At 43.5% G+C, this 27,394-nt stretch overlaps 2 protein-coding genes across 13 annotated transcripts in view; both read left to right on the top strand.

The window, feature by feature from the left end:
• The first annotated feature begins 111 nt into the window (after positions 1-111).
• CALR3 (calreticulin 3) lies at positions 112-17,358 on the top strand. Its single transcript, XM_081134778.1, has 9 exons — positions 112-253; positions 447-548; positions 3,140-3,343; positions 10,496-10,590; positions 11,030-11,218; positions 14,102-14,209; positions 14,300-14,431; positions 15,143-15,235; positions 16,422-17,358. Exons 1-9 carry the CDS (start codon positions 163-165, stop codon positions 16,560-16,562), a joined length of 1,155 nt encoding a protein of 384 aa, XP_080990904.1. The 5' UTR covers positions 112-162; the 3' UTR covers positions 16,563-17,358.
• Positions 17,359-23,697: 6,339 nt separating this feature from the next.
• EPS15L1 (epidermal growth factor receptor pathway substrate 15 like 1) overlaps positions 23,698-27,394 on the top strand; it is a 94,359-nt gene continuing 90,662 nt past the window's right edge. For 11 of the 12 annotated variants that reach the window (XR_013998798.1, XR_013998799.1, XM_081137276.1 and 8 more), the window contains exon 1: positions 23,698-23,769. Coding sequence is in view for 9 of the 12 variants with exons in the window: in XM_081137276.1 (XP_080993402.1) it covers positions 23,737-23,769 (33 nt within the window). In the remaining 3 variants the exon portion in view is untranslated. The remainder of the gene's footprint in view (positions 23,770-27,394) is intronic. The other variant, XM_081137281.1, reaches the window with a different exon arrangement.

The raw sequence follows: 27,394 nt of genomic DNA, 5'->3' as shown, positions 1-27,394 counted from the left end.
GCGGGGTGTCTTGGGAGTGGCACAATCGCGCGTCGGGGACCGGCGATGCGGCAGATCATAATCGCGAGGTGTGACGGGAGTTGTAGTTCCGGGACGGGCCGGCTCGCCGCGGGGACCGCTGGGAGCAAAGGGGCGGTTACAAGCGGGCTCCGCGCACCTTCTATGGCCGTGGCTAGGGTTCTCCTCTGGTCCGTCTGTGTGTTGCGGGTGGCGCTGGCCACGGTCTACTTCCAGGAGGAGTTTCTAGACGGAGGTGCAGAGGCGACGCCCATGGTGGCGGGGGCGTAAGCTCCCCTATTCCCTGCTCCCCAACGGATGGCCCGAGTCACGTCTGGCCCCGGCCTATCGCCGAGGGGTGGGCTGTGGCGAAGCCTCGAGGGCCCCCTTCACCCTCCCTTGACCCAGATTAAGTTTTCAGCCCTAACCGGTGTTGTTTCCCCCCACAGAGCGCTGGAGGAACCGATGGGTGCAATCCTCTAATGACTCCCAATTTGGGCATTTTAGACGCTCGTCGGGGAAATTTTATGGCCATAAAGAGAAAGACAAAGGTTAGTTTAAGGTTCCTGAGAAAATGAAGCTAGATGTTAAATCCCCCATAGTGCCCTAGCCTGTTTGGCTCAGCGATTAGAGCGTCGGCCCGCGGACTGAAGGGTCTGGGGTTCGATTTCCAGGGGCACGTCCATCGGTTACAGGCTCGATCCCAGCCCTGGTAGAGGTGCATACGGGAGGCAACCACTTGATGTTTCCCTCACATGGATTTTCTCTCTCTCTCCCCCACTCTCTCTGAAAAACAATGGTGAGGATTAAAAAATAAATTAAAATTTCCCCACAGCAATCTTTCAAGGTAGGTGTGGCTCACCCCAACACCTCTTACTCACAGGTGAGGAAACCAAGGCTTGTGTAGGGTCTGGCCTTAGTTTTTGTTCTCTCCTTTTTTTACTTGCCCAGAACACACTGCTTTGTATGCACTACAGGGACCCCAGGGCCTTGACCTGCAGAGGGGAAAAAAAGAATATTTACCATATTTATTTTCACTTTAAGAAGGAAAGAAAACGAAGTAAAAGTTAAATGCTGTCAAGTGTGCAGATCTTAAGGGGTACAACAGGATGAATGTTTACATCTGTACATACTGGTAAAGCTAGGGATTTTCCGCCCCCCCCCCCCCCCAAGGCCTTCCTTATACCCACCCTCCAAGTCAGTAGCCTTCTGGTTCCAAGGATAACCTCTGTTCTGGGTGCTTCTCATTCCTAATGATCAAAGGTGGATAAGATACAGCTTGTCTACCAACTGTTTGCTTGCTTGCTTGCTCACTTGCTTTTTGTACAGCCAGCAAACTGAGAATGTTTTTTACACTTTTTAGTAAGGGGGAAAATAGGAAGGGGAATCGATTTTGTGACATGTAAAAATTATATAAAATTCATGAAATATATGAAATTTCAGTGTCTATAAATAAAGTTTCAGCGTCCATGATAAACACGGCCATGGTCATTTGTTTGCATATGGTCTGTATATCTGCTTTCATACTGCAAAGGCAGAATTGAGTAGTTGGGACATAGAGCAGATGGTGGACAAAATCTAAAATATTCTCTGGCCTTACAGAAAAAGTTTACTGACCCCTGATTTAGATGAAAAATTTACTTCTTCACCACCTTCCATTCAACCCTTATCTTGGCCCTGTTATTCCAACGTTGCTTTGTCTGGCAGCCTCTGGTTTTCAATTGTGTGTGTGCTATTTGTTTGTTTGTTGTTGTTTTAAGGAAAAGCAAAAGTTTAATGAAGGAGAGACAAAAGCTCCTGCCACAGTATGTGCATTGTTTTATAAGTTACATGTTGACCCACAGAGTTGGTCAAAATTCAGGCTATATGACCAAAATGGAGTGAAAACAAACGTGATTCTGTGAAGCTTGTCCAAGGACAGGGGTTTCCACTTAGAGCTGCTTTGTTTTTTTCCACAATGCTTTTTCTTCCTCCAATCTGGAATCCCAAGATTCTGTGCATTTCATTCACTGCAGCACATGTCTACTGAGTGCAGACATGGGCCAAGCACTGAGGATACCAGTTAATTTGGTCCCTTCTGTTCTGGTCTCCTGGGACCATGACATAGAAGCCATTGCTGGAAAAATAAATAGAATTTAGACAGAGATAGAAGGTGGTAAGAGACCAGGGGATGGCTGAGGAGGGTGGTAAGACACAGAGGTTAATCATGGCCTTAGGAATTGCCTCAAGGGAAAGGGCCGAGAGAGCAGGAGGGCCTACAAATCTCCTGAGAAAGGTAAAGGTAAAGAAAGAATGGAGGACACTAAGAGAGGTGTGGAGGAGGGAGTTCAGCCATGAGTTCAGTACGTATTAATGCAAATGCCAAATCCATTTATGGTGACTGTCAGCATGGGCATCTGTGCAGGCCAGAGTATATAGAGCAAGGAAGGGCAGGTTATGATAGGACTGGCTCTGTTTCCAGGTTGGTTTGACGGATTCCAGTATAAGATAAGGATTTGGTACAGAGCCTAGTGGCTACTGAAAAGGAGGGTTTTGGTCTTGAAGTGAACACCTAAACTTATAAAACAAATATGAGATGATTCACATGACAAAAGATGGTATCTTCATAAAAAGAGCCATCACACAGATGACACCCATGAGCCAGCTCACCCAGTGCAGTGAAGCACTTTTTTAGAGATCTGCACTCTGTCCTCCATCTGCTGTTGTGTCTCTTAAGTCACTATTTTAAGATGAGAATTAAGGAAAAGAAGTATAATGCTTTGTATTTTAATTCAGTTGCTACACAAGCTTCCTTGTATATCCCAATCCCTTGGAAGATGAATGGAAACAAAATTAACCTTTTATTTATAATTAGAATATATATTTGTCATTCAGAGCTGAAGTGTTTCTATAACCTAAGACATAACAGTGGTATATTAAGTACAAAAACATCTGAGTGTGTCAAAGAAATTCTGTGGCATCAGAGAACCTATTAGTGGCATGCCCATTGTATATTATTGTACAAGTGAGCTATAGGTGCTGGATGGATGTGAATGGCTAGGAGGTTTATAATTGGGAGTAAGGGAAAGACAATTGTTTAATTCCCTGCACCACTGAGCCACTGTGTCATTCCTAATCTTTCATGAGTGTTTTTTGTTTGAAGGTCTGCAAACTACTCAAAGTGGCCGATTCTATGCCATTTCTGCACGGTTCAAACCATTTAGCAATAAAGGGAAGACGCTGGTCATTCAGTACACAGTGAAACATGAGCAGAAGATGGACTGTGGAGGTGGCTACATTAAGGTCTTCCCTGCAGATGTAGATCAGAAGAACCTGAGTGGAAAATCCCAGTACTATATTATGTTTGGTGAGTTCATGTAGTACAGTGCAACCATTTCTGGTGACTTTGAAAATCCTTCCACCTTGTAGAATCCTTAGACCAAGACTGCTAAAATGGTAGTATTGTGTATACCTGACCAAATGTTTTTAGTACTGTTAAACCTATTTAATATTATAAAAAGTCAACTGCACCATTCTATTATACTTTTGAGTAAGTTATTTCTTTAACATTAATGTAGACCCAGGTATTCTGAATATATCAGGAATCAGAAAACATTTTCCATGGGCCAAATTGGGCCATAGCCAGTGTCTATTATGGCTCTTGTGCTGAAATGGGTTTTAACATTTTTGAATTAAAAAAATCTTTAAAAGGATAATATTTTGGACACATGCAAATAATATGAAACTTGTATTTCAGTGTCCAGAAATGAAGTCTTATTAGATGCAGCATCACTCAGTTCTTTTGCAGTTTGTCTAGAGCTGCTTTCAAACAGCAATGGCAGAGTTGAGTCATTGTAACAGAGACCATATGGCCCCCAAAGCCAAAAATACTGACTGTCTTGCCCCTTACAGAAAAAACATGCCAATTCTGGGATACATTAAATGTCTCCTGACACAAAGGGAACTTAATTAAAATTTGTGCTAGAATGGGAAGGGACCACATTGGGCCACAGAAACTAGACAGAACCAAAGCGAGAGATCAAAAAGCTTTAAGAATGAAGAGGATTAAAAAAAGACTGAAGAGGATTGCCCTAGCCAGTGGTTAGAGCATTGGCCCATGGACTGAAGGGTCTCGGGTTCAATTCCAGTCAAGGGCACATGCCTTAGTTGCAGGCTTGATCACCAGCCCCGGTTGGGGCACGTGCAGGAGGCAACCAATCGACGTGTCTTTCTCACATTGATGTTTCTGTCTCTCTCCCTTCACTCTCTCTGAAAAGCAATGGAAAAAATATCCTCAGGAGGGAATTAAAAAAAAAGAATGAAGAGGATTCTGGGAAGATGGCAGAGTAGGAAGAACCAGGAATCTGTCTCCCCACCTAGACAACAATTGTACTGGCAGAATATGCCAGATTTAAATATTTTGGAACTCTAGCATCTGTGGAAGGATTGCAGTTTACAGGGGAATACTAGGAAGGTTAATCTGAGTCCATTTTAGCCCTTAGCACAGTAGCATATACCCATCTCCCACCCCTAGCACAACAGCTGTGCAAGTGTTCCTGGAGCAGCTTACACACAGCGTGCAGGAACTAGGGTGGGCAAAAAGGACTCTGCCCTCCAAATATTTGATTTCTGAACTCTCATCACTGATTGGTACTTCTAATTACAAAGGTGCAGACGAAGAGATAGGCAGCCTTTTTTGTTGTACCTCCCCTCTCTATTGTAATCCTCTCCCCCTCCAGCTGAAGTGAATTCCAGGAGAAGTAAAAAGCACCAGTGCCCTTCCCCTCCACACTCCTTATTTTTTCCCTTCGGAAGCCAGACATGAAAGACTAAGACATTTAAAAAACTGCATATGCAGGGAAAATTAGAAAGTGACCACACATGCCCAGGGAAAGACTCAGAAAAGATGTGAGAAGACCTTAAGTTTATACCTCAGGCTGACCGGTGGCACAGAGATAGCCTGCAAAAATAAATAAACAAACCATAAGACATCAAACCCTAGGAAAGGAGTAGAATCTGATTTCCAGAGTCACCACATTATTAGATTCAAATGTACTCAACAAATCACAAATAAAAACAAATAGGAAAGTGTGGCTCATTGAAAGGAAAAAAATAAATCAACATAAACTGTTCCTGAAAAAGATGTTCCTGATGGCAGATCTGTTAGACAAAGACTTAAATAACTGAAAGATGCTGGAAAAAAAGAAAAAAAAAAAAAGAAAATCTAAAGGACGATGTGGATAAAGTTAAGAAAATGCGTGTGAATAAATGGAAATAACAAAAGGATATAGAAAACCTAAAGTGGAATTCTGGAGCTGAAAAGTATAACTGAAATGAAAACAAATCACTAGAGAAGATCAAAGGCAGATTTGAATGGGCAAAAGAAAGAATCAGCAAACTTGAAGATAGGACAGTGGAAATAATCAAGACTGAGGAACAGAAAGAAAAAAGATTGAATCTTAAGATTATCTGCAGGTTTCTCAACAGGAACCTTGGAGGCCAGAACACAGTGGGCTGATAGATTCAAAGTGCTAAAAGAAGCAAACTGTCGTCCTGGCCAGTGTGACTCGGTTGAGTGTCGTCCTGTGCACCAAAAGGTTGCTGGTTTGATTCTTGATCCAGGTTGTGGGTTCAATCCCCAGTTGGGGTACATGTGGAGGCAGCTGGTCAATGTTTCTCTCTCCCCCTCCCTTCCTCTCTCTCTAAAGTCAATAAAAACATTTTTTAAAAGGAGGAAGAAGCAAACTGCCAACCAAGAATTGTATTTGGCAAAACCGTGAGAGAAAGTAAGACATTTCCGAATACACAAAAGCTGAGGGAGTTCATGACCACTACTCTTGCGTTGCAAGAAATGCTCAAGGGAGTCCTACAAGGTGAAATGAAAGGACAAAGGGCAGTAACCAATCCTGCTCAAACTTTTCTAAAAAAACTAAGTGGAAGAGAGACTTCCTAACTCATTCTATGAAGCCAGCATTACCCTGATACCAAAACCAGACAAAGATACTATAAGAAAAATATAGAACAATAGCTTTTATGAACATTGATGCAAAAAATCCTCAATAAAATACTAGTAAACAGAATTCAGTGGCATGTTAAAAGGATTATATGTACACCATGACCTACCAACACTTATTCCTGGATTGCAGGGATGGTTCAACATACTAAAATTGGTCACGTAATATGCCACATCAACGGAATGAAGGGGGAACAGGATCCTCACAATTGATGCAGAAAAAGCATTTGATAAAATTCAATACCCTTTTATGATCAAAAACAAAACAAAAAACCCAACTAGGATTAATAGGAAACTACCTCAACATAATGAAAGTCACGTGAAAACCCCACAGCAAACATCATACTCAGTAGTGAGAGTGAAAGTTTTTCCTCTAAGACTAGGAACAAGGCAAGGATGTTCTCTTTCACCACTTTTACTCAACACACTACTGAAAGTTCTAGTCGGAGCATTTGGGCAAGAAAAAGAAATAAAGACATCCAAACTGGAAAGAAAGAAGTAAAATCTTTGTTTGCAGATGATACAATCTTATATGTAGGAAACCCTAAAGATTGCACCCAAAAAACAACTATTAGAACTAATAAATGAATTCAGCAAAGTAGCAGGATTCAAAAGTCAACATGCAAAACAACAGTTGCATTTCTTTATACAAACAATGAATCATCTGAAAAAGAAATTAGAAAAACAGTTTTACAAAGGCTTGTACAATGAAAACTACAAAATATTGCTGAAAGAAATTAAATGGAAACACGTCCCACTTTTATGGATTGGAAGACTTAATATTGTTAAAATGTCAATACTACCCAAAGCTATCTACAGATTCAAGTCTAATCCCTATCAAAATTCCAATTTTTTTTTTTTGCAGAAATTGAAAAACCCATCCTAAAATTCATACAGAACCTCAAGGGACTCTGAGTAGCTAAAACAATCTTGAAAAAGAAGAACAACACGAGGATTTAGCCCATGCCCATGTCCATGGTTGGATGAATGAATAAACAAAACAAAGTGGGGTATATTCTTACAGTGGAATATATTCAGCCTTAAAAAGGAAGGAAATTCTTGAGGGACATCTGTAATAGTGTCAACAATAAAAAACAAAAATTTAAAAAGGAAGGAAAGTCTGATAGACCACACATTTTATGATTCCACTTCATGAGTTACTTAGATTAGTCAAGGGCATAGAGACAGAATGCAGGATGGTGGCTGTCAGGGGCAGGGGAGGGGAGAATGGAGAGCTAGTGTTTAGTGGAGATAGAGTATTAGTTTTATAAGATGAAAAAAGAGTTGTGGAGAGAGAACAGTGGTGATGGCTGGACAACAATGTGAATGTATTTAATACCACTGATCTGTATACATAAAAATGCTTTAGATGGTAAATCTTTTGTGTTTTACCACAACAAAAAAGGTGTGTGTGGGGGAGCTTTAAAAATGAAAAATTATTTTAAAAATAACCATCCACAATCCAAATTTGGGAACTTATTCTTTAAAATTATTTTCCCTCGTCCAACACGTTTGTCTTGCAGAATTTTTATTCCTCACAGCTTTGCCATGCTTATGTCTGAATTCATGACAATCCGCATCAGGCTTCAGACACTTGGCTATGCTGGTCTTATATTCATATATACAACAGGTCACAGTATCATTGTAGAAGTAGGAAGGATATATTACTTATATTTTATTAGATATTAGATTACTTATTAGATTTAGATATAACTCTGCTCTGTCATTTTGGAGAGCAAGATGACTTTTCCAGGGACATAGCATTTAATACATTCAAAGTTTCCATGGATTGCAGTCTCTAACTCCCCTCCCAGAATTCTCTCTTCTCTGCCATGCCTTGCATTTAATCTTTAATTTAAAATGTAGAATGGAAAAAGTCTTTATTTTGATGAAAAAAGAAATTGCAATGTCTTGATTTTGGTTATTGTTACTCTCTTAAAAATGGATGGCAGAGATAGCAGGCAAAAACATTACCTGTGGAAATAGAGCTGATTTCACAAACATTTGATTTAGTTAGGTTTGATAAACAAAATATTCATCAAAATGGCAAAAAATACAAAAAGAAACCCTGGCCGGATAGCTCGGTTGGTTAGAGTATCGTCCCGATATACCGAGGTTATGGATTCTGTCCCTGGTCAGGGCACATACAAGAATCAACCAGTGAATGCATAAATAAGTGGAACAACAAGTCTATGATGTTTCTCTCTCACTCTCCCGCTTCCCCTCTCTCTCTAAAAAAATCAATAAGTAAATCCTTAAAAAAATACAAAAAGAAACAAATATATAGCATGTCTGCTGCATCTGAATTGTGAAGCAGCATACTTTGGAGTTAAAAAAAAAAGAAATTTTATGTATTTTTCCTTTTAACTTGAAATCAGTTTCATTTTCTTCAAACCCACTGTTACTGTTAGAATACTTCTCTATTATGTCTCAGCTCTAGCCTTTGGTATGAGAGCATCTTGCTGAAGATCATGGCATTGAAGGAATTACCTTGTTTTTAATTCTTTTAAAAAAAGGTATACTTATATTGATTTTAGAGAGAGAGGAAGGAGAGGAGGGGGAGAGAGAGAAACATTGATGTGAGAGGGAAACACTGATCAGCTACCTCTCGCACACACCACTATTGGTAATCGAACCAGCAACCTTTGGGTGCACGGCACGATGCTCAGCCAACTGAGCCACACTGGCCAGGATGAGAAAAGTACATTTTATTGGGCCCTTGCCAAGGGTTTTACACATGCAATCTTAGATTATGTGTAAAACCCTAAGAAATAGGGACCTGGCTGGGTGGCTCAGTTGCCTGGAGCATTGTCTCATACACCAAAAGTTTATGGGTTCAGTTCCCCATTCGGGGCACGTAAGGGAGGCAATGATTGATATTATCGCTCTCTCTCTCTCTTCCTCTCTCTAAAATCAATAAACATATCCTTTATTAAGGGTTAAATTAAAAAAAAACACCTAGGAAATAAGGAACACAGCCCCCACGTTGCAAATAAGAAAACTGATGCTCAGAAATATTGCACTACTTGCCCAAAGTCAGATCAACCTGACTTTAGAGCCCATCTATCTACTCTATTTCCTCAAAAAAAAAAAAAAAAAAAATCCATTACATGTGTAAATATTTTATGATTGCTGTTAACCGAAAATGTCCAGATTTTCAGGGTATGTTCTGAAGCTTAATTTAATATTAAAAACATGTAGGTGCTTAGGAATAGAGAGGGAATTTTGAAGGAAAAATAAATTTCATACTTTGCTACTGAGGTAGTGGACTTCCATACAAATAGTTCAAATAGCTTTTGTTTTAAAAATTGAACTGTTATGTTTTCCAGTGAAAACAAAAAGGAAATTATATAAACACATGTCCTTTAAGAACTCAGCTGGGAGATAGACACAGTGTTCTTTGTCAGTCCCTCAGGACTCCACTTCCAAGTTCATTGTCATATCTACTCTGGCAAATTGATAATATTCTTTAAGTATTACATGCAGCCTGGATCTCTCTCACTTATTCTGGAGGTTCATCACTGCAAGTTCTAGAAGAGATTGCAGTCATCTGCTTGTGTTTACACAGGGTTCGCCTCACAGAGGCCTGCACCAGGGGTGGGTGCAGGCCAGGGTCAGTGTTAAAATTCAGTCTGAGACAGAGACAGCTGGGTGCTTTGGTACCTTCCTAAGGCATAAGTTCAATAAAGTTCAATAAAGCCATAATAAGGTAATTCCCTCAGAAGGTTTGGTGAATTTTCTAGATTCCTCTGCAAACCTTGTTTAGTATATTCAGAATTCCTTAGTCTCCAATCGGGGAATAGAGTATCCTACAACATTCCATTTTCTGAGTGACTGAAACAACCCTGTGCCAATTTAAAAATTGATAACTTTTGAATACGACTCTCTAGATTTTACAGTTCATCGGAACATACCCACTGATCACAGTCTCTCTTTTGCTTACAATTTGGAGTTATCATTAAGAATGTGTGTGTGTGTGTGTGTGTGTGTGTAGTCTTGGTGCATAATATTAACAGCAATAACTATTGAGTTTTAAAAAGGCATTAGCCTGTTAAATTGGCAAAATAACTTTGTGAGGTCAAGATTAACACCAAGGCATGGGAAGACTGCACAGTTGCAACTGTGTCTCAAGACAGTGAATGAGAGCTGGGGTCAGAGCCAGTCAGTCCAGCTCCAAAGCCCTTACCTGGGTACAGGTGCACTGGTCAGAGCTTCAGAGCAAGGACCCCAGATTCAGGCAGCATATCAGAGATGCCTGTTAGACTATTAAACCTTTTCTTACTCACATGCTGGTTTACACTTGAGTCCAAAATGGCTATGGGGAACAGAGAAGTGACCTAAACTGAGAAGGGTATCACCATACATTTAAATATCTCCATGTACATATCTGATCATTTCCTGGACATGTAAGCTTCCTGTGCCCTGGATATTTCAGGAGAATGGTTGGGGATATCTTGTGTTGATACATTATACAAGAAAATTGAGAGCAGTTAATTTTTTTTGTAGGACCTGATATTTGTGGATTTGATATCAAGAAAGTTCATGTTATTTTATATTTCAAGAATCAGTATCACTCGAACAAGAAACCTATCAAGTGTAAGGTAAATGATTTTGTATTCAAATCAGTGATGTGTTAACTCTTATAAGACAATAACATAAGTTTAGAGAAAATAGTTTTGGTCTTAAAATATTTAAGTGAGCCAGGGATAGGTATTAGCAAACACACCCCTGTCTCTGCTTTCCAGTTTAGCAGGCCCATTAGAGACACTGGTCCTCTACTTTGGTTTGGTTTCTGGAGTTCCCCCCATTAGGAGGGCACTTTTTTACTGTGAGCTATAACATCAATTTATAATTTGCCCCATCAGCTCTAGCCAGTTTCTCAGTGGTTAGGGCATCAGCCCATGGATTGAAGAGTCTCAGGTTAAATTCTGGCCAAGGGCATGTACCTTGTTTGCAGGCTTGATCCCTGGCCCCAGTCGGGATGAGTACAGGAAGCAACCAATCAATGTGTGTCGTCCTTTTCTCCCCTAAAATGTGCAGGTTGATGGCTTTACACACCTCTATACTCTGATCTTAAGACCAGATCTCACTTATGAAGTGAAAATTGATGGCCAAGCAATTGAATCCGGCAGCATTGAGTATGACTGGAACTTGACATCACTGAAGAAGATGGAGAAGTCTTCAGCAGAGTCCAAGGATTGGAAACAGGAGAAAAAGAACAAACTCCAGGTATGGATTTTCCCCAAACAACTCTAGAAAGTGTGCAAGCAAAATCTGTAAGTACTAGGTCCTGTGCGATTGCTGCATGGCTGGCAATCATGATGACAACAACATAATCAAAATGCTGTCTCCAGCACTTGTGTGTTGAAACCAGCCACAGATCTGCATGCCTCAAGGTACTGTAAGTTTTATATTTGAGATAAAGCCCAGCCGGGCATGGCTCAGCGGTTGAGCATTGACCTAGGATCCAGGAGATCCAGGTTCAATTCCTGGTCAGGGCACATGCCTGGGTTGCGGGCTGCAGCCGATCAGTGACTCTCTCATCATTTGATGTTTCTGTCTGTCTGTCTCTCCCTCTCCTTTCCTCTCTCTGAAATCAATAAAGATATATTTTTAAAAAATTTTTTTTAAAAAAAGAAAAACTATATATTTTAGATAAAAGCAAGTATGGTGTGTTCTTTTTAACCAAGGTTGAATGCATCAACAACCTTTTAAAAAATATTTTTTTTCGTTATTCTGCATTTGAACATGAAATATTTTTTGTGGTTTCACATTTGTGATTGATGACCAAGATCAGTTAACATACAAATGTATGAGCTTCTCTAGGGCTGCTGAAACAAAACACCACAGAGTGGCTAGCTTAAAGGACAGAAACCTATTCTCTTATAGTTCTTGAAGCCAGAGTTAGAAATCAGTGTTTTGGTAGAGCCACACTCCCTCTCAGTGCTCTAGGGGAGGATCCTTCCTTCCTTCTTCCAGCATCTGTTGCCTTTAGACATTCCTTGGCTGATAGACACATCACTCCAATCTCTGGCTTCATCTCCACATGGCCTTTTCCTCCCCTTGTGTCTCTTTTTTCTCCTATAAAGATATTTATCATTGGGTTTAGGGTACACCTGAATAATCTAATTGATTTGCCTCGAGGTCCTTATCTTTCTTTTTTTTTTTAATATATCTTTGATTTCAGAGGGAAGATAGAGGGAGAGAGATAGAAACATCAATGATGAGAGTCACTTATTGGCTGCCTCCTGCATGCCCCCCACTGGGGATCGAGTCTGCAACTCAGGCATGTGCCCTGATGGGAATTGAAATGGGATCTCCTGGATCCTAGGTCGATGCTCAACCGCTGAGCCACGCTGGCTGAGCACGAGGTCCTTATCTTAATTACATCTGTAAAGACCCCTTTTTCCCAAATAAGCTCACATTCCCAGATTCCCAGTTTTAGGACATAAATCTTTTTGGGAACCACCCACTACAGCCACTTCCCCCCCCCCCAGTCTGTTTCTTTATAGTTGTAACATTTTGTTTTGAACATCAAACACTGTACCAAAACCTGAGCCATTTATGTGAAGACAGTCATCTTTGCCATAACTAAGAGTACTTGGCTAATGTTTATAATTAATTCCTGACAACTTATAACTTATCAGTGGCATTGCTATGTAATAATCAAATACTTCAGTATAGACTGTAATTATTGAATCAAAATAGCATCTTGTTTAGGCTATTAAATTATTTGGCTGTCCTTTTTCCCATAGATAATCAAAAGTTAAGTTCCATAAATTTGGAATCCATGGTGTCCAATCAATGAGAATGCCTTCAGATTAGGGCAAATCTCCAACACAAAGGTTTTTCCATCATTTCTCAGGAAAAAGAGGAAAAGAAAGCAAAGTTTTCCCCTCCTTTTCTTACCTTAAAAACAAACCAAAAAAAAAAGGAGTTTTCACCTGGAAAGAGCACTTACCTTAAACAAGGCACAGAATGGGAAAGAAACCCTGCAACCTCCCTTCCCCGAGGGTTTGGATGGAGACAGGTCACCACAGGGGGCTAATCGTTCTTTCAGAAGCTCCTTTCTGAACTGGCTGTGTTTTATCCCTATGCTCAGACCCTTGTGAGCTCCTAAACAAATTAATTCATTATGTTGTTAGGATCTGATAGCCCACAATTCTACTAGGGAACCTGCTACTAAGATTGAATTGTTACCATTTTCTGGATCCCAACACATCAGGGGCTCAGCGTTGCCATTTGTGGTCTGGGTCGAAAAGCAGTAGAAGAGGTGACTAACTCCCATGTATCAATTGTTGAGAAGTTACAGAGTGTCATGAAAAAGCCACTTTCTGAGTGGAAGAACATTTATAATTTCTCAGTTCTAAAAGAGAAAATGCCATTGTATACAACTTTTATGCTTTTATATGTGTTTTTCTGAGCATTAGTCTATACAACTTTTTCTTATCCATTCATTTATTCAACAACTATTTATTCAATACCTACTAAGTCATATACATATGTATATAGACATGTGTATATATGTGTGTGTGTATAAACTTGTATATATATATACTTTTATATATTATACATAGATTGTATGTGTATATATATATGCATGTGTATAAATGTGTTATATATCTATGTATATATGTGAGTGTTTCTATATCTATAAAAGGACTCAGTAATAATTGCTTTTCTCCTGCTACCCAAGTAAATCTTGGGACATTTCTTAGTTGTCCAGCCTCTCTCTAGAATAGTCCTAAAGTAGGACAGACTTAAGCCAACCATCAATGAATTTGTGGCCCCCTCTCCCACCATCACTTTTTGCCCATCATTTCACCTTTAGACACTATTTCAAGTTTTCCACATTGCCATTCTTCTCGACAGCATGGGGAAAGTGCTGGTTGGGGGTGAGGAGGGGAGGTTAGAGGGAACATCCTGGCAATGCATGGCCCTGGGGCCCTCCATGGGATCTGGACCCTCACCACTTAGCCTTCCCATCACCAAATAGAGGCGATGAGGAAATAGGAACCTGGGTCACAGGCCTGCCTGTCTCAATGTAGCTAAGAATTTCCTTTCTCAAATCTGAGAACGTTTTTTCCTTTTTTTGTCTACATGTATTTTAAGGACTGGGAGAAGCATTTTCTGGATGCCAGTGCCAGCAAGCCGAGCGACTGGAACAGTGAACTGGATGGCGACTGGCAGGCACCAATGCTGCAGAAACCTCCTTACCAGGTGTGTGGTGTCTTCTTACTTTGACACCGTTGGGCTGCGCCCTCCCCTGCTGCATCACTGAAGACCACCACATGGGGTTTGTTGTTGCAGGATGGCTTGACACCAGAAGGTATAGATAAAGATGTTTGGCTTCATCAAAAGATGAAAAACACCAACTATTTGACGGAATACGACCTTTCAGAATTTGAGAACATTGGTGCCATCGGGCTGGAGCTTTGGCAGGTCATTGATTTTTAAATTTTGCTTTAGTTTAATAACTCTGAACTTCAGCCTAAACTCCTTAATTTACATAGCTGGCATTCCTTGAACTCCCGCTGTGTGCCTGGCACCTATACCTGGACCCAAGGCATACAGCTGTGGCCAAAACAGATGACCTTCTCACTCTCTGGGCACTTCCTATCTGCCTCTCTGCCCCTGGGAATTGGTCACTCCTCTGCTCAGAGCTGACCTGTGGGTCCATCAGCTTTAGGACAAGATTGCAGTCTGATGCAGCAAGTATGGGGTGGAGCTTGAGGTTCTGCATTCCCACCAAGCTCCCACCTGGGTGGTGCTGATCCTGCCAGTCCACAGCCCACACATTGCACAGTAAGGTTCTCGGGTTGCAGTTCTCAAGCATCACTGAGTGCTCGAGGCTTTGGGGTGCTCTTCAAAGTCTCAATGCCCAGGCAAGCTCCCAGACCAGTTAAATCAGCATCCCTAAGGCTGAGACCAGGCATCAAGAATTTCAGAAATGTTCTTGGTGATCCTAATAGGCAGCTAAGTTTGGGAACCAATGCCCTGGAGGGAACGGGTGTTCTATAAATGGGTTTAAGCATGTGCTGCTTTTGAGAGCTAATAATCACTGTCACAGTACTGAGCAAAATACAATTGTTTCTTGGTGGAAAGTTGTTACATTTCTCACATCAATAAGGAAGGCCTTATTTTCATCTGCAGGTGAGATCGGGAACCATCTTTGATAACTTCCTGATCACAGATGATGAAGAGTATGCTGAGAATTTTGGCAAGGCCACCTGGGGTGAAACCAAGGTATGATGAATGCAATGAACTTTTCTTTCATTATTTATTTATTTCTGTACTTGAGTCTAACATATAGGAAAGGGCTTGATGAATTTTTAGTAATGAAAACCCTGCCCAGATCAAGACACAGAAAGCTACCAGAGTTCCAGGAGCCTCCTAATAGCCCCTCCCAGCTGGCACCCCCCCTCAAAGGAACCACTATTCTATCACCACAGATCAATTTGACCTCCTTTTGAAATTCATATAAATGAAGCCATCTAGTATTTACTCATTTAGGCAGTGTTGTGAGATGCATTCATATTATCACATGCAGCAGTAGCTTGTTCTTCCTGTGAGAATATTCCAGAAGGTATGTCAGAGAATATTCCATTCTCTGTCAATGCAGCTTTGGGTGGCTTCCAGCTTGTGGCCTCACACATAAAGCTGTTATAATCATTCATGTATGTGTCCTTCAGTGAACACAAGCCCAGGAGTGGACAGGCTGGGTTACAAGGTCCCTCACAGCCAAACAGTTTTCAATGTGTTGTCCTATTTTACATTCCCTGGATTTTCTCATTTAGGCTCTAAGGCCTCCCTTTATTGCCCATTCACTGGTCAGCTGGTTGAAGGACAGGGACCCACATGCTCTGGGAACAGAAAGAAGGGGTTGAATTCATTGCCTGGGGCTGGCATAACAAATCACCACAAACTGGCTGTTTAAAACAACAAAACTTTATTCTCTAACAGTTCTGGAGGCCAGAAGTCCAAAATCAGTATCAATGGGCTGAAATCATGGTATTACTAGGGCCACTCTCTCTCTGAAGATTCTGGGGGAGGATCCTTTTCTTGCCTCTTCCAGCTTCTGGTGTTCCTTGGTTTGTGGCAACTTCCCTCTCATCTCTGCCTCTTCTGTGTGTGTGTTTCAAATCTTTCTGCTTCTCTCTCAAGAGGGCACATGATGAAATTTAGGGCCTACCTGATAATTCAGGATAATCTCAACACTTAATCTAATCCCATTTGCAAAGACCTTTTCCCCATATAAAGTCACATTTACAGGTTCCAGGGATTAAGACGTGATAGCCTTGGGAGCTCTTCTTTAGCTGCCCCGAGCTGGAGTGGAGGCTTTCAGAAGGCAGGGGCAGGCTGCACACTAACACCCTGTCAGCCCCCAGGAAGCATAATCCCTGGCCACCTTGGTCTCTGTTTCTTTCTGCAGGGCCCAGAAAGGGAGATGGATGCCATCCAGGCCAAGGAGGAAGTGAAGAAGGCCCATGAGGAAGATGAGGAGGAACTGCTGATGGGCAGGTTTAATGGGAAAGAAAATAACTTCAGATTTCACAGGAGGGATGAATTTTAGTCACCCCCAACCCCAGATAAAGATGACTGGTACACCTTGTTTCTACTTTAATCTGCATTTAAAAGCTCAAAAGTCTACATATATGGTAATTTGTCTAATTTTCTTTGAGAAATGTTCCCACCATGCCCCTGTGCAAGAGATGTTTCCTCTGGACAAACCTGAGTGCTGGAAACCAGAGGCCACTGAGAGTCCGGCCAAAAACCTGATGCTCATTTCTGTTTTTTTAATCCTCCCCTAAGGACATGTTTTTTTATTGATTTTTTTTTTTTTCTTCCTCAAGAAAGAGAGGAAGGGGGGCAGAGAGAGTAAAACATCGATTGGTTGCCTTCTGCAAGTGCCCCTACTGGGGATTGAACCTAAAACAGGATGACACTCCAACCGAGCCACCTGGCCAGGGCCTGATGCTCTTTTCTTAACCCCCAAAATGTTTTATGAATAAAAGTTGGTAAACCCTATTTTGAAAAAGGGAAAATGATAACTTATTTCTTCGGTTCATAAATTACTAATAACATAAGAGAAAATTTTCCACTATGAAACCTATGCAACATCCTCAGCATGGAAAGGTTTTGCATGCTCCACTGGTATCTGGTTATTTTGGAGAACCCAGGCCTCTGTACACAGACATTTGAAATGCCGCAAAGAAGCTGATGACCCCCCCCCCCCCCCACCGCAACCCAGTTCTTTGGCCATTGGTTCTCTGTAAGACATAAGAATGAAATTCATTTTCTCAAATAAAAATAGTGATAAGTTCTCAGCTTAATGCTTTCCTTTCAAATAAAATCATTTGCTTTTTTTTAATATGTTTTTATTGATTTGAGAAAGGAAGGGAGAGTGAGAGAAACATCTATGAGAAACAACGTTTGGCTGCCTCCTGCATGCCCCCTACTGGGGATCAAGCCCACAACCCGGCATGTGCCCTGACCCGGAATCAAACCCATGACCTCTTGGTGCATGGGATGACACTCAGCCAACTGAGCCACACTAGCCAGGCAATCTGCTTTTTTGAAAGTCACACATAACAGTCTTCTGTTTTGAACAGACCTGTTTTCATGCAGAAACTTGTGTTAGAAGTTATAGTAAAACCTCAATATAATGGACTAATTTGGGTAAGGCAGTGTCCAGGTGGCCCAGTTGGTTAGAGCGCTGGCCTGCAGACCAAAGGGTTGCAGGTTTGGTTCCTGGTTAAGGGCATGTACCTGGGTTACACGTTAGATCCCTGGCCAGGTCTGGGTTAGGGTGTGTGAGGGAGGTCTGTTAAAGTTGAAAGTCTGTTATATTTTAAATTAGTTTTTCAGAATGAATATGTTAAAAAATTGACAAGTTAGTTAGTTTACCTGTTTTTACTTACGTAAACATGTTTGTGTAATTAAAATTAAGTATATATGAAAAGTTTAATTTCATTGGAAAGTTTTCTATACATATTACAATAATTTTAAATTTATACTAAATAGGTCTGGTAAATGTGTATACTCACCAATCACTGAGAGTAAACCAATGCACACGGCTAGGGCATCGCTTAGTGCACATTGGAACATTGGCAGGCATGAGTTAGAACTGCTGTAGAAAGTCACGCCACACCACAACAGAACCAGTTACCAAGCGCCAAGTGGTGTGATCACCTGCTAATCATTCGCAGGGCTTTGACTCTTGAATTTAAATATATAGACTATAGTTGTAGATATGTGACATTTATTTATGTTGGTGAAATTACTACAGTGTTTTTTCCAACATATGGCCTATTTGCTAAAATTTGTTAAAACTAACAGTGAATTGCCCTGGCCAATGTGGCACAGGTTAGAGCATCTTCCCAAGCACCGAAGGGTTGCAGGTTCAATTCCTGGTCAAGGGCAAGTACCTGGGTTGCAGGTTCAATCCCGATCCTCGGCCCCTGTCAGGTGGGTGTGGGAGGCAACCAATCCATGTGTTTCTATTACATCGATGCCCCCCCCTCCCCCTCCCTACCTTCCACTCTCTTTAAAATTCAATGGAAAAAATATCCTTGGGTGAGGATTAAAAATAATAATAATAAAATAACAACATAACGGTGAATAGCCCTGGCTGGTGTGGCTCAGTGGGTTGGGCATCATCCTGTGTTATCAGGAGGTTGCCTGTTTGATTCCCTGTCAAGGGCATATTCCCAGGTAGGGGGTGTGCAGAAGGCAACAGATGGATGGATGTTGTGCTCCCACATCAATGTTTCCCTCTCCCTTTGCCTTCCTCTCTCTCTAAAAATCAACAAACTATTCTTAAAAAAACAACAGTGAATTAATAACAAAAAAAACCCTATTAATTTAATTATAAACAAATCTTGGTTAAAAGCATTTTAAAACGATAAAGGTATTAATTTTCATGTATGACATATGGACTAGAAATTTTGTCCGTTAAATCCAAAGTCTGGTAAATCAAGGTCAGCAAAATCAAATGTTTACTGTATCAAATTTAGGACACCAGAAATGTGGAATCCAGTGATATAACAAATAAGCCGAATAAATTGGAAATTATATATGGCATATTGATATATGATCAGTATGAAAAGTCTACTCAGAAAGTGAAATTCTGGCAAGTTCTTGCTTTGGTCAAAGTTGTCAGACCTTTGAACTTGGACTTTTTTAGCTGATGGCTGCATTGGTCTTCATGGTTCATCAGGGGTTGATTATCAGTCCCAGAAACTAAATACTCCCTTGCTGTGCAGGGGTGGGACTCAAACACTGCCTACCTCTTTCATCTCTGAGAAGTTAGTAAGGGAAGGAGAGTCAGGCCTATGGAGAAAATTCTGGAAGCAATCACATAAAGATGGGTGAGACCAGCGCAGACCCTTGGAGATCATCTCTTGAAGCAGCACTGTCCTGGAGAAATTTCTGTGAAGATGGAGATTGTCCCCACCTTTGTTGGCTAATACAGTAGCGACTGACTGCATGTGAACCCTTGAGATATGGCTGGTGGGAATGAGGAATGAATTTTTAAAAAATTAAATGTTTTTTAGGGCAGTTTTAGGTTCACAGCAAAACTGAGTGAAAAGTAGAATTCCCATATACCTCCTTGTCCCCACATCCATACAACCTCCCCATCAATGACATCCTCCACGGTAGTGGTACACTTGTCACAATTGATGAACTGACATGTCATTATCACCCAGAGTCGATAGTTTGCATTGGGGTTCACACCTAGTGTTGTCCATTCTATGGAGAAATGTTTTTAATATTTAATTGTAATTAATTAAAACTTCCATAGCCACACGTGGTGAATGGGCCACCACCTTGGGCAACAAAGCCCTGGACTCTAGTGAGAGAGTCCCCAGGACAGTTGATAACTGCCAAGCATGGTGGCCACAGCAGTAGGGGCATCCCAGGCCACTCAGTCTACCCATGTGGGACTCACACCACCAAGCCTGTTTTCAGCCAAGAAGCTGCAGTAGAGTCTGTTGTCATTGCCCCTGTAGACTCTGACACCCAGGCTGGAAACTGCACATATTTCCCAGACACCGTTGCCTACCAGTTTCCCATGTTCTGTCAAAAGGAAGTCGGGCCCAGCCCTTGTGGAGGTCATGGTTCGATTCCCTGGTCAGGGCACATGCCTGGGTTTTGGGCTCAATCCCCAGTAGCGGGTGTCCAGGAGGCAGCCAATTGATTCTCATCATTGATGTTTCTATCTCTTTCCTTTCCTCTCTCTGAAGTCAATAAAACCATGTTTGTTTAAAAAAAGGAAATCGGAAGACAGGTGGAGAGAAGCCATTATTTTCAAGTTTCTGCCAACACCTTAGGCAGTAGTGACAACAGCAGAGACAATAGCAACAATAGCAGAAACAGTCATGACTGGTGAGGGCCCAGTGATTATTGGTTTTGGGTAATACCCTTTTTTCCTTTTGACCTTTAGCCCTAAAGGGGCTAGCAGCTTCCTACAGTTACTAACTTCAGGTAACCTCACACATCTCTTCTGTTTTTCCAATATTTTTGTACTCCGCCTCCTGTATCACATGTCCTCTTTTTGAATATCTAGAATGAGTTCTCTTTTCCTCATGGTACACAGACCTGATAAAGTGCTCAAGGTTGCTAAAAACCTCCATCACCCCCACCTGGACCACTACTACATATTTCCAGATGGTCCACTCGTTTCCATCCCTCTCCTCTCAGTGCACTTTGCCCACTGCATCCAGACTCACTGTTCTAGAACACAAATCTGATCAAATTCGAAACCCTCTGGCAGGTGCACTCTCCCTTCCAGGAGCATGCCTTCACCTTTCCCTTCCTCTTCTTCTTCCCCCACAGGCTTGCATCTCCTAAGCTCTAAGGGACCCCAGGAGGCTTGCAACCAGGAGAGCAATGGGCAGCACAGCTCATCCTAGGCTTACTCCTTGAACTTGTCTCCAAGGCCCCCGTTTCTCTGATTTTCCATTGCGCTGACCGCAGCCCTGCCTTGGCTCACTTCTTTCACTGTGATTTATTTCTCAGTGAGCCAAAGCTGCCCAACATAGGCTTGTTTCCTATTAACACTTCTAGAAAGCCAAAACATCCCTGCCTAGGCTCTCTCCTGTTCTTCTATCCTAAGCCCTTCCTTGTTTCACTGTCCCCAGCTTTAATAAACATACTCTCAAAAAAAACAACACCCCCCTACACACCCACACAAAAGCCCCTCTGGGAGCTTCCCACTGCTCTTTGCACAGGGCCAAAGGAGCATGGTGAGACTGAGAACTTGGAGCTCAGAGAGCAAGACAGTCTGAAGACAAGGCTGGATCACACATGGTTTTAATAATCCATTGGTTTTCAAAAAGGGGTGTCCTGTAAGGCCGTCTGTGATCCGGCCTCATTTTGAGACTCCTGCTCTCTGACCTCCAGAGCCTCAGTCTCACTGTGCTTCTTAGCTCCTCAGCTCCCTCTGCCTGCCATGGTCCTCAACTCCTACCTCTGTCACCGAATGCATGCTCCACCTTCAAGTGTCACACCCTTGGAGTACTCTGTAGAACCTATCTTATCACTGTTTTTAGTGATCTCTTTCCTCATGTGGTTATTTGATGTTTTTTTTTTCTTCTTCCTTTAGATCAGTGATTCTCATAATGGGGGTCTGGGACCAGCTGCTTCAGTATCTCTTGGAGATTTGTTGGAATTGCAAAAATCTCAGGCCCCACCCAGATCTAAAATCAGAATCAGGAATCCAGTCTGTATTTAACAAGTCTTCTGGGTGGTTCTGATGCAGCTCCAGGGCTAGACCCCTGCTCTAGGCTGTTGAGGTAGGTAGAGCTTGTGTCTGCCTGGTCCAACATTGGAGCACCTGTGCTGAGACTAGGGTTGCTTAAGGAGCATTTGATGGATAAATGGTTGTTGAGTGAGACACAAAGCATGCTATAATCATCTGAATGGCATGAGGCACACTGAGTCAGTGAAGACACTGGAGCAGCAGTGCTTAAGACTGCAGAACGGAGCAGGTGCACAGGAAGCTGTGCCCCATCCCTGAAATCCCATGGCCTTTTAGCTTGCCTGCATGAGAAACCATGGCCAGGCCTCATCACAGGGGACCAGGTAAAGGGGGGCCAACCTGCCCTGAAGAAACCTTGGGCCACTGTGGTCAGCTGCCTGGCTGGCCCTTCCTTCCTCACCCTGTTAGTGGAAACCCACCACAGGTGAATAGGTGTCCATAGCCAATGGAAGGCAAAATGTGTTGTTAAACAAAATTTTTAACTTCCATGACTAAAGTAATTTTTAAAAGAAAAGGTTTATTGGGCTATTGCTAGCAAAAAAAAAGACCAAGTCCTGGGGCATGGAATCTAAACCACTAGTAGCAGTGACAGGTGGAAAACGCAACATATCCACTGTTCTGAAGTGGGCAAGTGTTTTTTACACATCAAGTAGTGGGGAGAAAATGTAAGTTGTTTTGAAAGAATTTACGTTGGCTATAGATTAAAGAGGTGGGAGAAGGTGAGGCAAGCTAATTCTGGTATAGGCGCAGAGTCCCTAGGTAGTAGTGGGAAAGTCCTGAAAGTTCATGTGTAAACAAGAGGCAGAGGCTGTTGGGGTTTGAAGTCACCTGGCTATTCTTTTAGATAATCTTGGAAATAGCCACCTCGAAGTTCCTATATACACTCAGGCGTGTAAGCAGTCTTGTTTGCTGCTCCCCAGCTGTTAACAGCCTTACCGTTCTGTTTCTCTCTCTCCAGCCTGCTGTAATTTAATTTAGAACACCTCATAATTTTTCTTATCAGTGTCTAAATAAATAAATGCGTTTCCAGGAATGGTCCTCCAGCAAACATCAAGTAAGTGCCTGCTCCATGATGGACATAGTGTGAGGTATAGAGGTGGAACAACAGCAAACACATTATCATTCCCTCTCCTCAGAAGAGGAGCCTAGGGCCCTAGCCAGTTGCTCAGTGGTTAGAGCATTGGTCTGTGGAATGAAGGGTCCTGGGTTCAATTTCAGGGCATGTACCTCCGTTGCAGGCTTGGTCCCTGGCCCCAGTCAGGGTGTGTGCAGGAGGCAACCAATTGATGTGTGTCTCTGGCATGCATGTTTCCCTCTCTCTTCCACTCTCTCTGAAAAGCAATGGAGGAAAAAAAAAAAAAGGAGCCTAAGGGCCAGAGAGGCTACTTAAGTGACTTGCCCAGGTCACACAGCTAGAAAGTTGAGTGCCTGATAACTGACCCTAAGTGTTGTGGGTGCTGCTACAGCACTGACAGGTTGTGTCGAAACCCAGTTTAGCCAAAGTCCCAAGGGGGGCAGACACAGATTTGAACACAGACACACACAGAACTATCATAAGAAAAGGGCACCATGTGGGGCAGGGCGAAGGTCCGGACCCTCTCTAGGGTGGGCAACTGCCTCCCCATAATGCCAGGCGAACGGGGAGGCGAACAGATCTCTAGCAGAGAGTCTGGCATCCGCAAAAACCTGGAGAAATGAAGCATGGCAAAGTCGGGCAGCGGGCGGGGATCCGTGAGGAACCACAGACTTAACATTAGGATCCGCGGAACCGGACGGTTTCCCCGGCCCCGCCCCTTCCCGGCCTGAGCAAGGCGCGCCGAACCCCACCCTCGACCCCGCCCCTGTAGTCTCGGCTACGCGTGCGCGGCCTTGCTTCAGCCCAGCCCACGCCTGGGCCGGCTGCGCGCGCACATTATCTCGCACAGTGCGCACGCGCGGCCCCACCCCCGCCTCCCCGGCGCTCGGATACTGAGTCCGTGGGAAGATGGCGGCGCCGCTTCTCCCGCTTTCTCAGCAGGTACGAGCCGGGAAGACTGGCGGGGGCGCGGCGCCGGGCAGCGAGGTGGGCGCGGCGGGGAGGCCGAGGCGTGAGGGTGTCGGGCTGAGCGGCCACGGCTCGCTCTGAGAGGCCCTGGTGGAGGACGCGCGAGGGGGCGGGCTGGTCTGAAGGTGACAGGCGGGCCCCGGGCCTCCCGCGACCGAGCAACCCTCGGCTGGGGGCGACCAGACGGGGCCGCAGCGCGTATCTGCTCGACCTGTGGCCTGGGCCCGGCCGCCTTCCGCCTCAGCTCCCAGGCCGGGCGAGTCACGGTGGCTTTGGACTCTCTCCCAGGGAGGTGGGCGAGGGGAGCGAGCATCTCTGCTGGTGCAGCGGCCCCGGGAGTCTTTGTCTCCTGCCGGCTTCCAGAGCCAGGGCGGACTGTGTCCCCGGCGGTGTGGAGGACAGAGCCCCGCTGGAGCCAGGACCCTCAGGCAGCGGGATCCTGGACTTATCTCTCCCTCCCTTGGGAGCTTCTTCGGCCACCCCTGAGCAGTGAAAGGGGGATCGCAGGTCCCCGGGCGCCTTTCTGTGTCCTCAAGTCCGCCTGATGCTCTTTCTAGGGGGCAGTAACAGTGGGGCGACACGGACGTGTAAAAATGAGCCATGAGCCAGCAGCCCTGCTTTCTGGGTGGGACGTTCATTCATTTATCTATACGTCGGATGTGCGTTGGGCCAGGTACTGGGGGCGCAGCAGTCACCCCCACGGACAAGGTCGCAGCTTTCTTGGAGGTGACACTTTCGTGGGAACTAGAAACTACCTGTGTCCTGCTGATAACAAGCTTCCTTTAATTGCCAAATATCTGTGTTGTATTTGCTGCAATACCCTATTCTAAGCACTTTGCCAGAATTACCTAGCACAGCACCGGGGTTAAGATTGAGGACACAGGCTCACATCATCTTGTGTTCAAATCTTGGTTTCAGCACTTACTCCTCTGAGTGTCCTTAGATGAAGCTCTTAGCCTCTCCACGCCTCAGTCACCTTATTTGGAAAATAGGAATAAAAGAAATATTGAGATAATGTGAAGATTAAGCATGTAAAGCCCTTAGAACAGTGCCTGGCACATCGGAAGCACTCAGTGATACTATAATTATCATTTAATTCTCTAGCATATTCAGACACGTGGGAATAGAGACCACAGCAACAAGAATGCCAAACCCTAGGAGAGCTGATAGGCAGGTTGACATGAGTGGTCATCTGATTCTAGGAGACATGCATACCTGCTAAATCTTGCAAGAACTAGCCAATTTGTAACTGTCACTAAATTGAAAGCATTAAAGGCCAGAGGTTACTAATTAACAAGTTCTATAACAGGTATGAAAATGCTGTGTAAACTAAGTTCCCTGCAGATACTGGGTATCATTAATCTGGGTATCATTAATCGCCAGGTGCTACAGTTTAGGATGGCCTTTAGAGGAAGGCAGTGACTTGCTGCTGTAAGGTAAGATATGAAAACCTGAATCAGGTCAATCAGGTCGTATGTTCACCTGCTTAGAACCTTTTAGAATAAAATCCCAGTACCTCTCCAGGAAGCCCTGTCTCTCTCGCCTGCTCTCTCTTAGTTATACTGCAGTCATACTTCATACTTGTTGCTTTTCTGTTCCTCTGGTAGTCCAGGCTCTCTTTCCTCAGGATGTCCCCACAGTAGTTCCTTCTCCCTGAAGCGCTCCTCCCTGCTTCTTCCCTTCATCTTCCAGTGCCTGGCTCCTTCCCCTCCTTCAAATGTCATTCTTCCCAGAAGCCTTTACTGGTCTGGTCACCTATCATAAGACCTCTTGATCCTGGGTGCTGGGCATGGGATCAAGAGGCCTGTTCCTGCTGTTATTTGGTGCCCAGTTTATTAGGGAGACAGATAGCAAACAGACCCGCAGACACCTGTGGACCGTGACTGATGCTGAGGGGTGTGAGGAAGACACACTGCTAGGCAGGCAGGGCCTACTTATGACAGGTGCCATGAAGTAGGGACCAGCTACTTGCACTGCCCAATGCCATTCACAGATGGCTTTTCTTTATGTGTGGCATGGGGGCTTGTGGTGGGAGCTAAATTGAATGAGTTGTAAGAGATTGATAGCTGGATCCTCTGACCTCTGACAAGTTCAGGTGCTTTTTCCTTTTGCTTTCCCTATATGTTCGTTGAATGAAGGCATGGCCAGGTTTTCTTCCTTTGGGTAATTACGTCTACATTTCTTTTTTAATTTATTGATTAATTTTAGAGAGAGGAAGGGAGAGAGAGAAACATAAATTTTGTTATTCCACTTATTTATGCATTCATTGGTTGCTTCTTGTATTTGCCTTGACTGGGAGATCGAACCTGCAACTTTGACATATCAGGACTATGCTCTAACCAACTGAGCTACCTGGCCAGGGCTTATGTCAACATTTTTGTACACCTATTCTTAAGTGAAGCACTGTACTCAGTGTTCCTGTCTACCCAGGTGTGAGGCATAGCCCTTCCAGGCACTTCCAGTCTGGCTGAGGGGATCTCATGGTTCACAGATAATTACAGGGGAAGGATGGATATGATTCCAGGATAATTTCTGGTTGGGGCAATGGGGATCCCTCTGGAATAGAAGGCTGTGATCTGGTTGGATTGAGGTGTAGTGCACACCTGGAACATGGGTGGCCAACTGAAGATAAGTAAGGTGGTTAGCGAGTGATTTTGTAGAGGGGCAGGGAGGGTTGTTTTCCCATTAGCAGCTTTTGTGATCTATTCCCTGCTCTCCGATATCATTATGACATCTCCTTCCCTATACCCTGAATATAAATCTTGTCAGTTCTAAGAGTCTATAGTTCTTCCTCTAGGATTGATTTTTCCCCCCTCCATGAGCATCTCATTGATTTATGTTTGTCTCTGCACAGTTTTCTTTCGCCTCACCCACACCGGAAACACACCTATGATATCCCCTTGTACCATGTGCTCTCATGAATTACTGACGACTTTGCCATTCTTTTTTAAAAAATATGTTTTTATTGATTTCAGTGAGAGGAAGGGAGAGGGAGAAAGAGAGAGAAATGTCAATGATGAGTCATTGATCGGCTGCCCCCTGCATGCCCCCTCCTGGGGATCGAGCCGCAGCCTGGGCATGTGCCCTGACCAGGAATTGAACCTCTATCTCCTGGATCCTAGGTCGATGCTCAACCTCTGAGCCACGTCTGTTGGGCTACTTTGCCATTCTTTACCCCAGTGGCTGCCGATGGATCTGTTCCTTCTGTAGTGCACCCATGGGCCTTCACACTCTCTTCTGCCCCCAAATGTCAGCCTTTTCTACCTACATCCTTTTTCTCTGTGTCTGCTGTCTTTGGCATGGTTTCTGGCAGGTTCGTGCACCATACTCTAAAACTGCCTCCCCTCATCTCTTCTGGAGTCAAACCTCCTGTTTTTCCTTTGCCCCTGCCAGCCTGCTGGACTCTGGAACTTACCACCTCCTTACCACACCCACAAGTTCATGCACTGGGGCTGTTTCACTTCCTGTCGAGCCTCTCCCTCCTAGTTCATCCCACATCACTGTGGGATTCTTCAAAAACACATCCTCAACCACCTGCCTGCTCTAGAAACCTCTATCGGTTCCTATTCCCCTCCCCCCAGTTTGTCCAGCTTGATTG

This window comes from Miniopterus schreibersii (assembly GCF_964146895.1).
Source record: "Miniopterus schreibersii genome assembly, chromosome: 4".
In the NCBI taxonomy this organism is placed as follows: Eukaryota; Metazoa; Chordata; class Mammalia; order Chiroptera; family Miniopteridae; genus Miniopterus; species Miniopterus schreibersii.
This window is presented reverse-complemented; position numbering and strand designations above follow the sequence as displayed.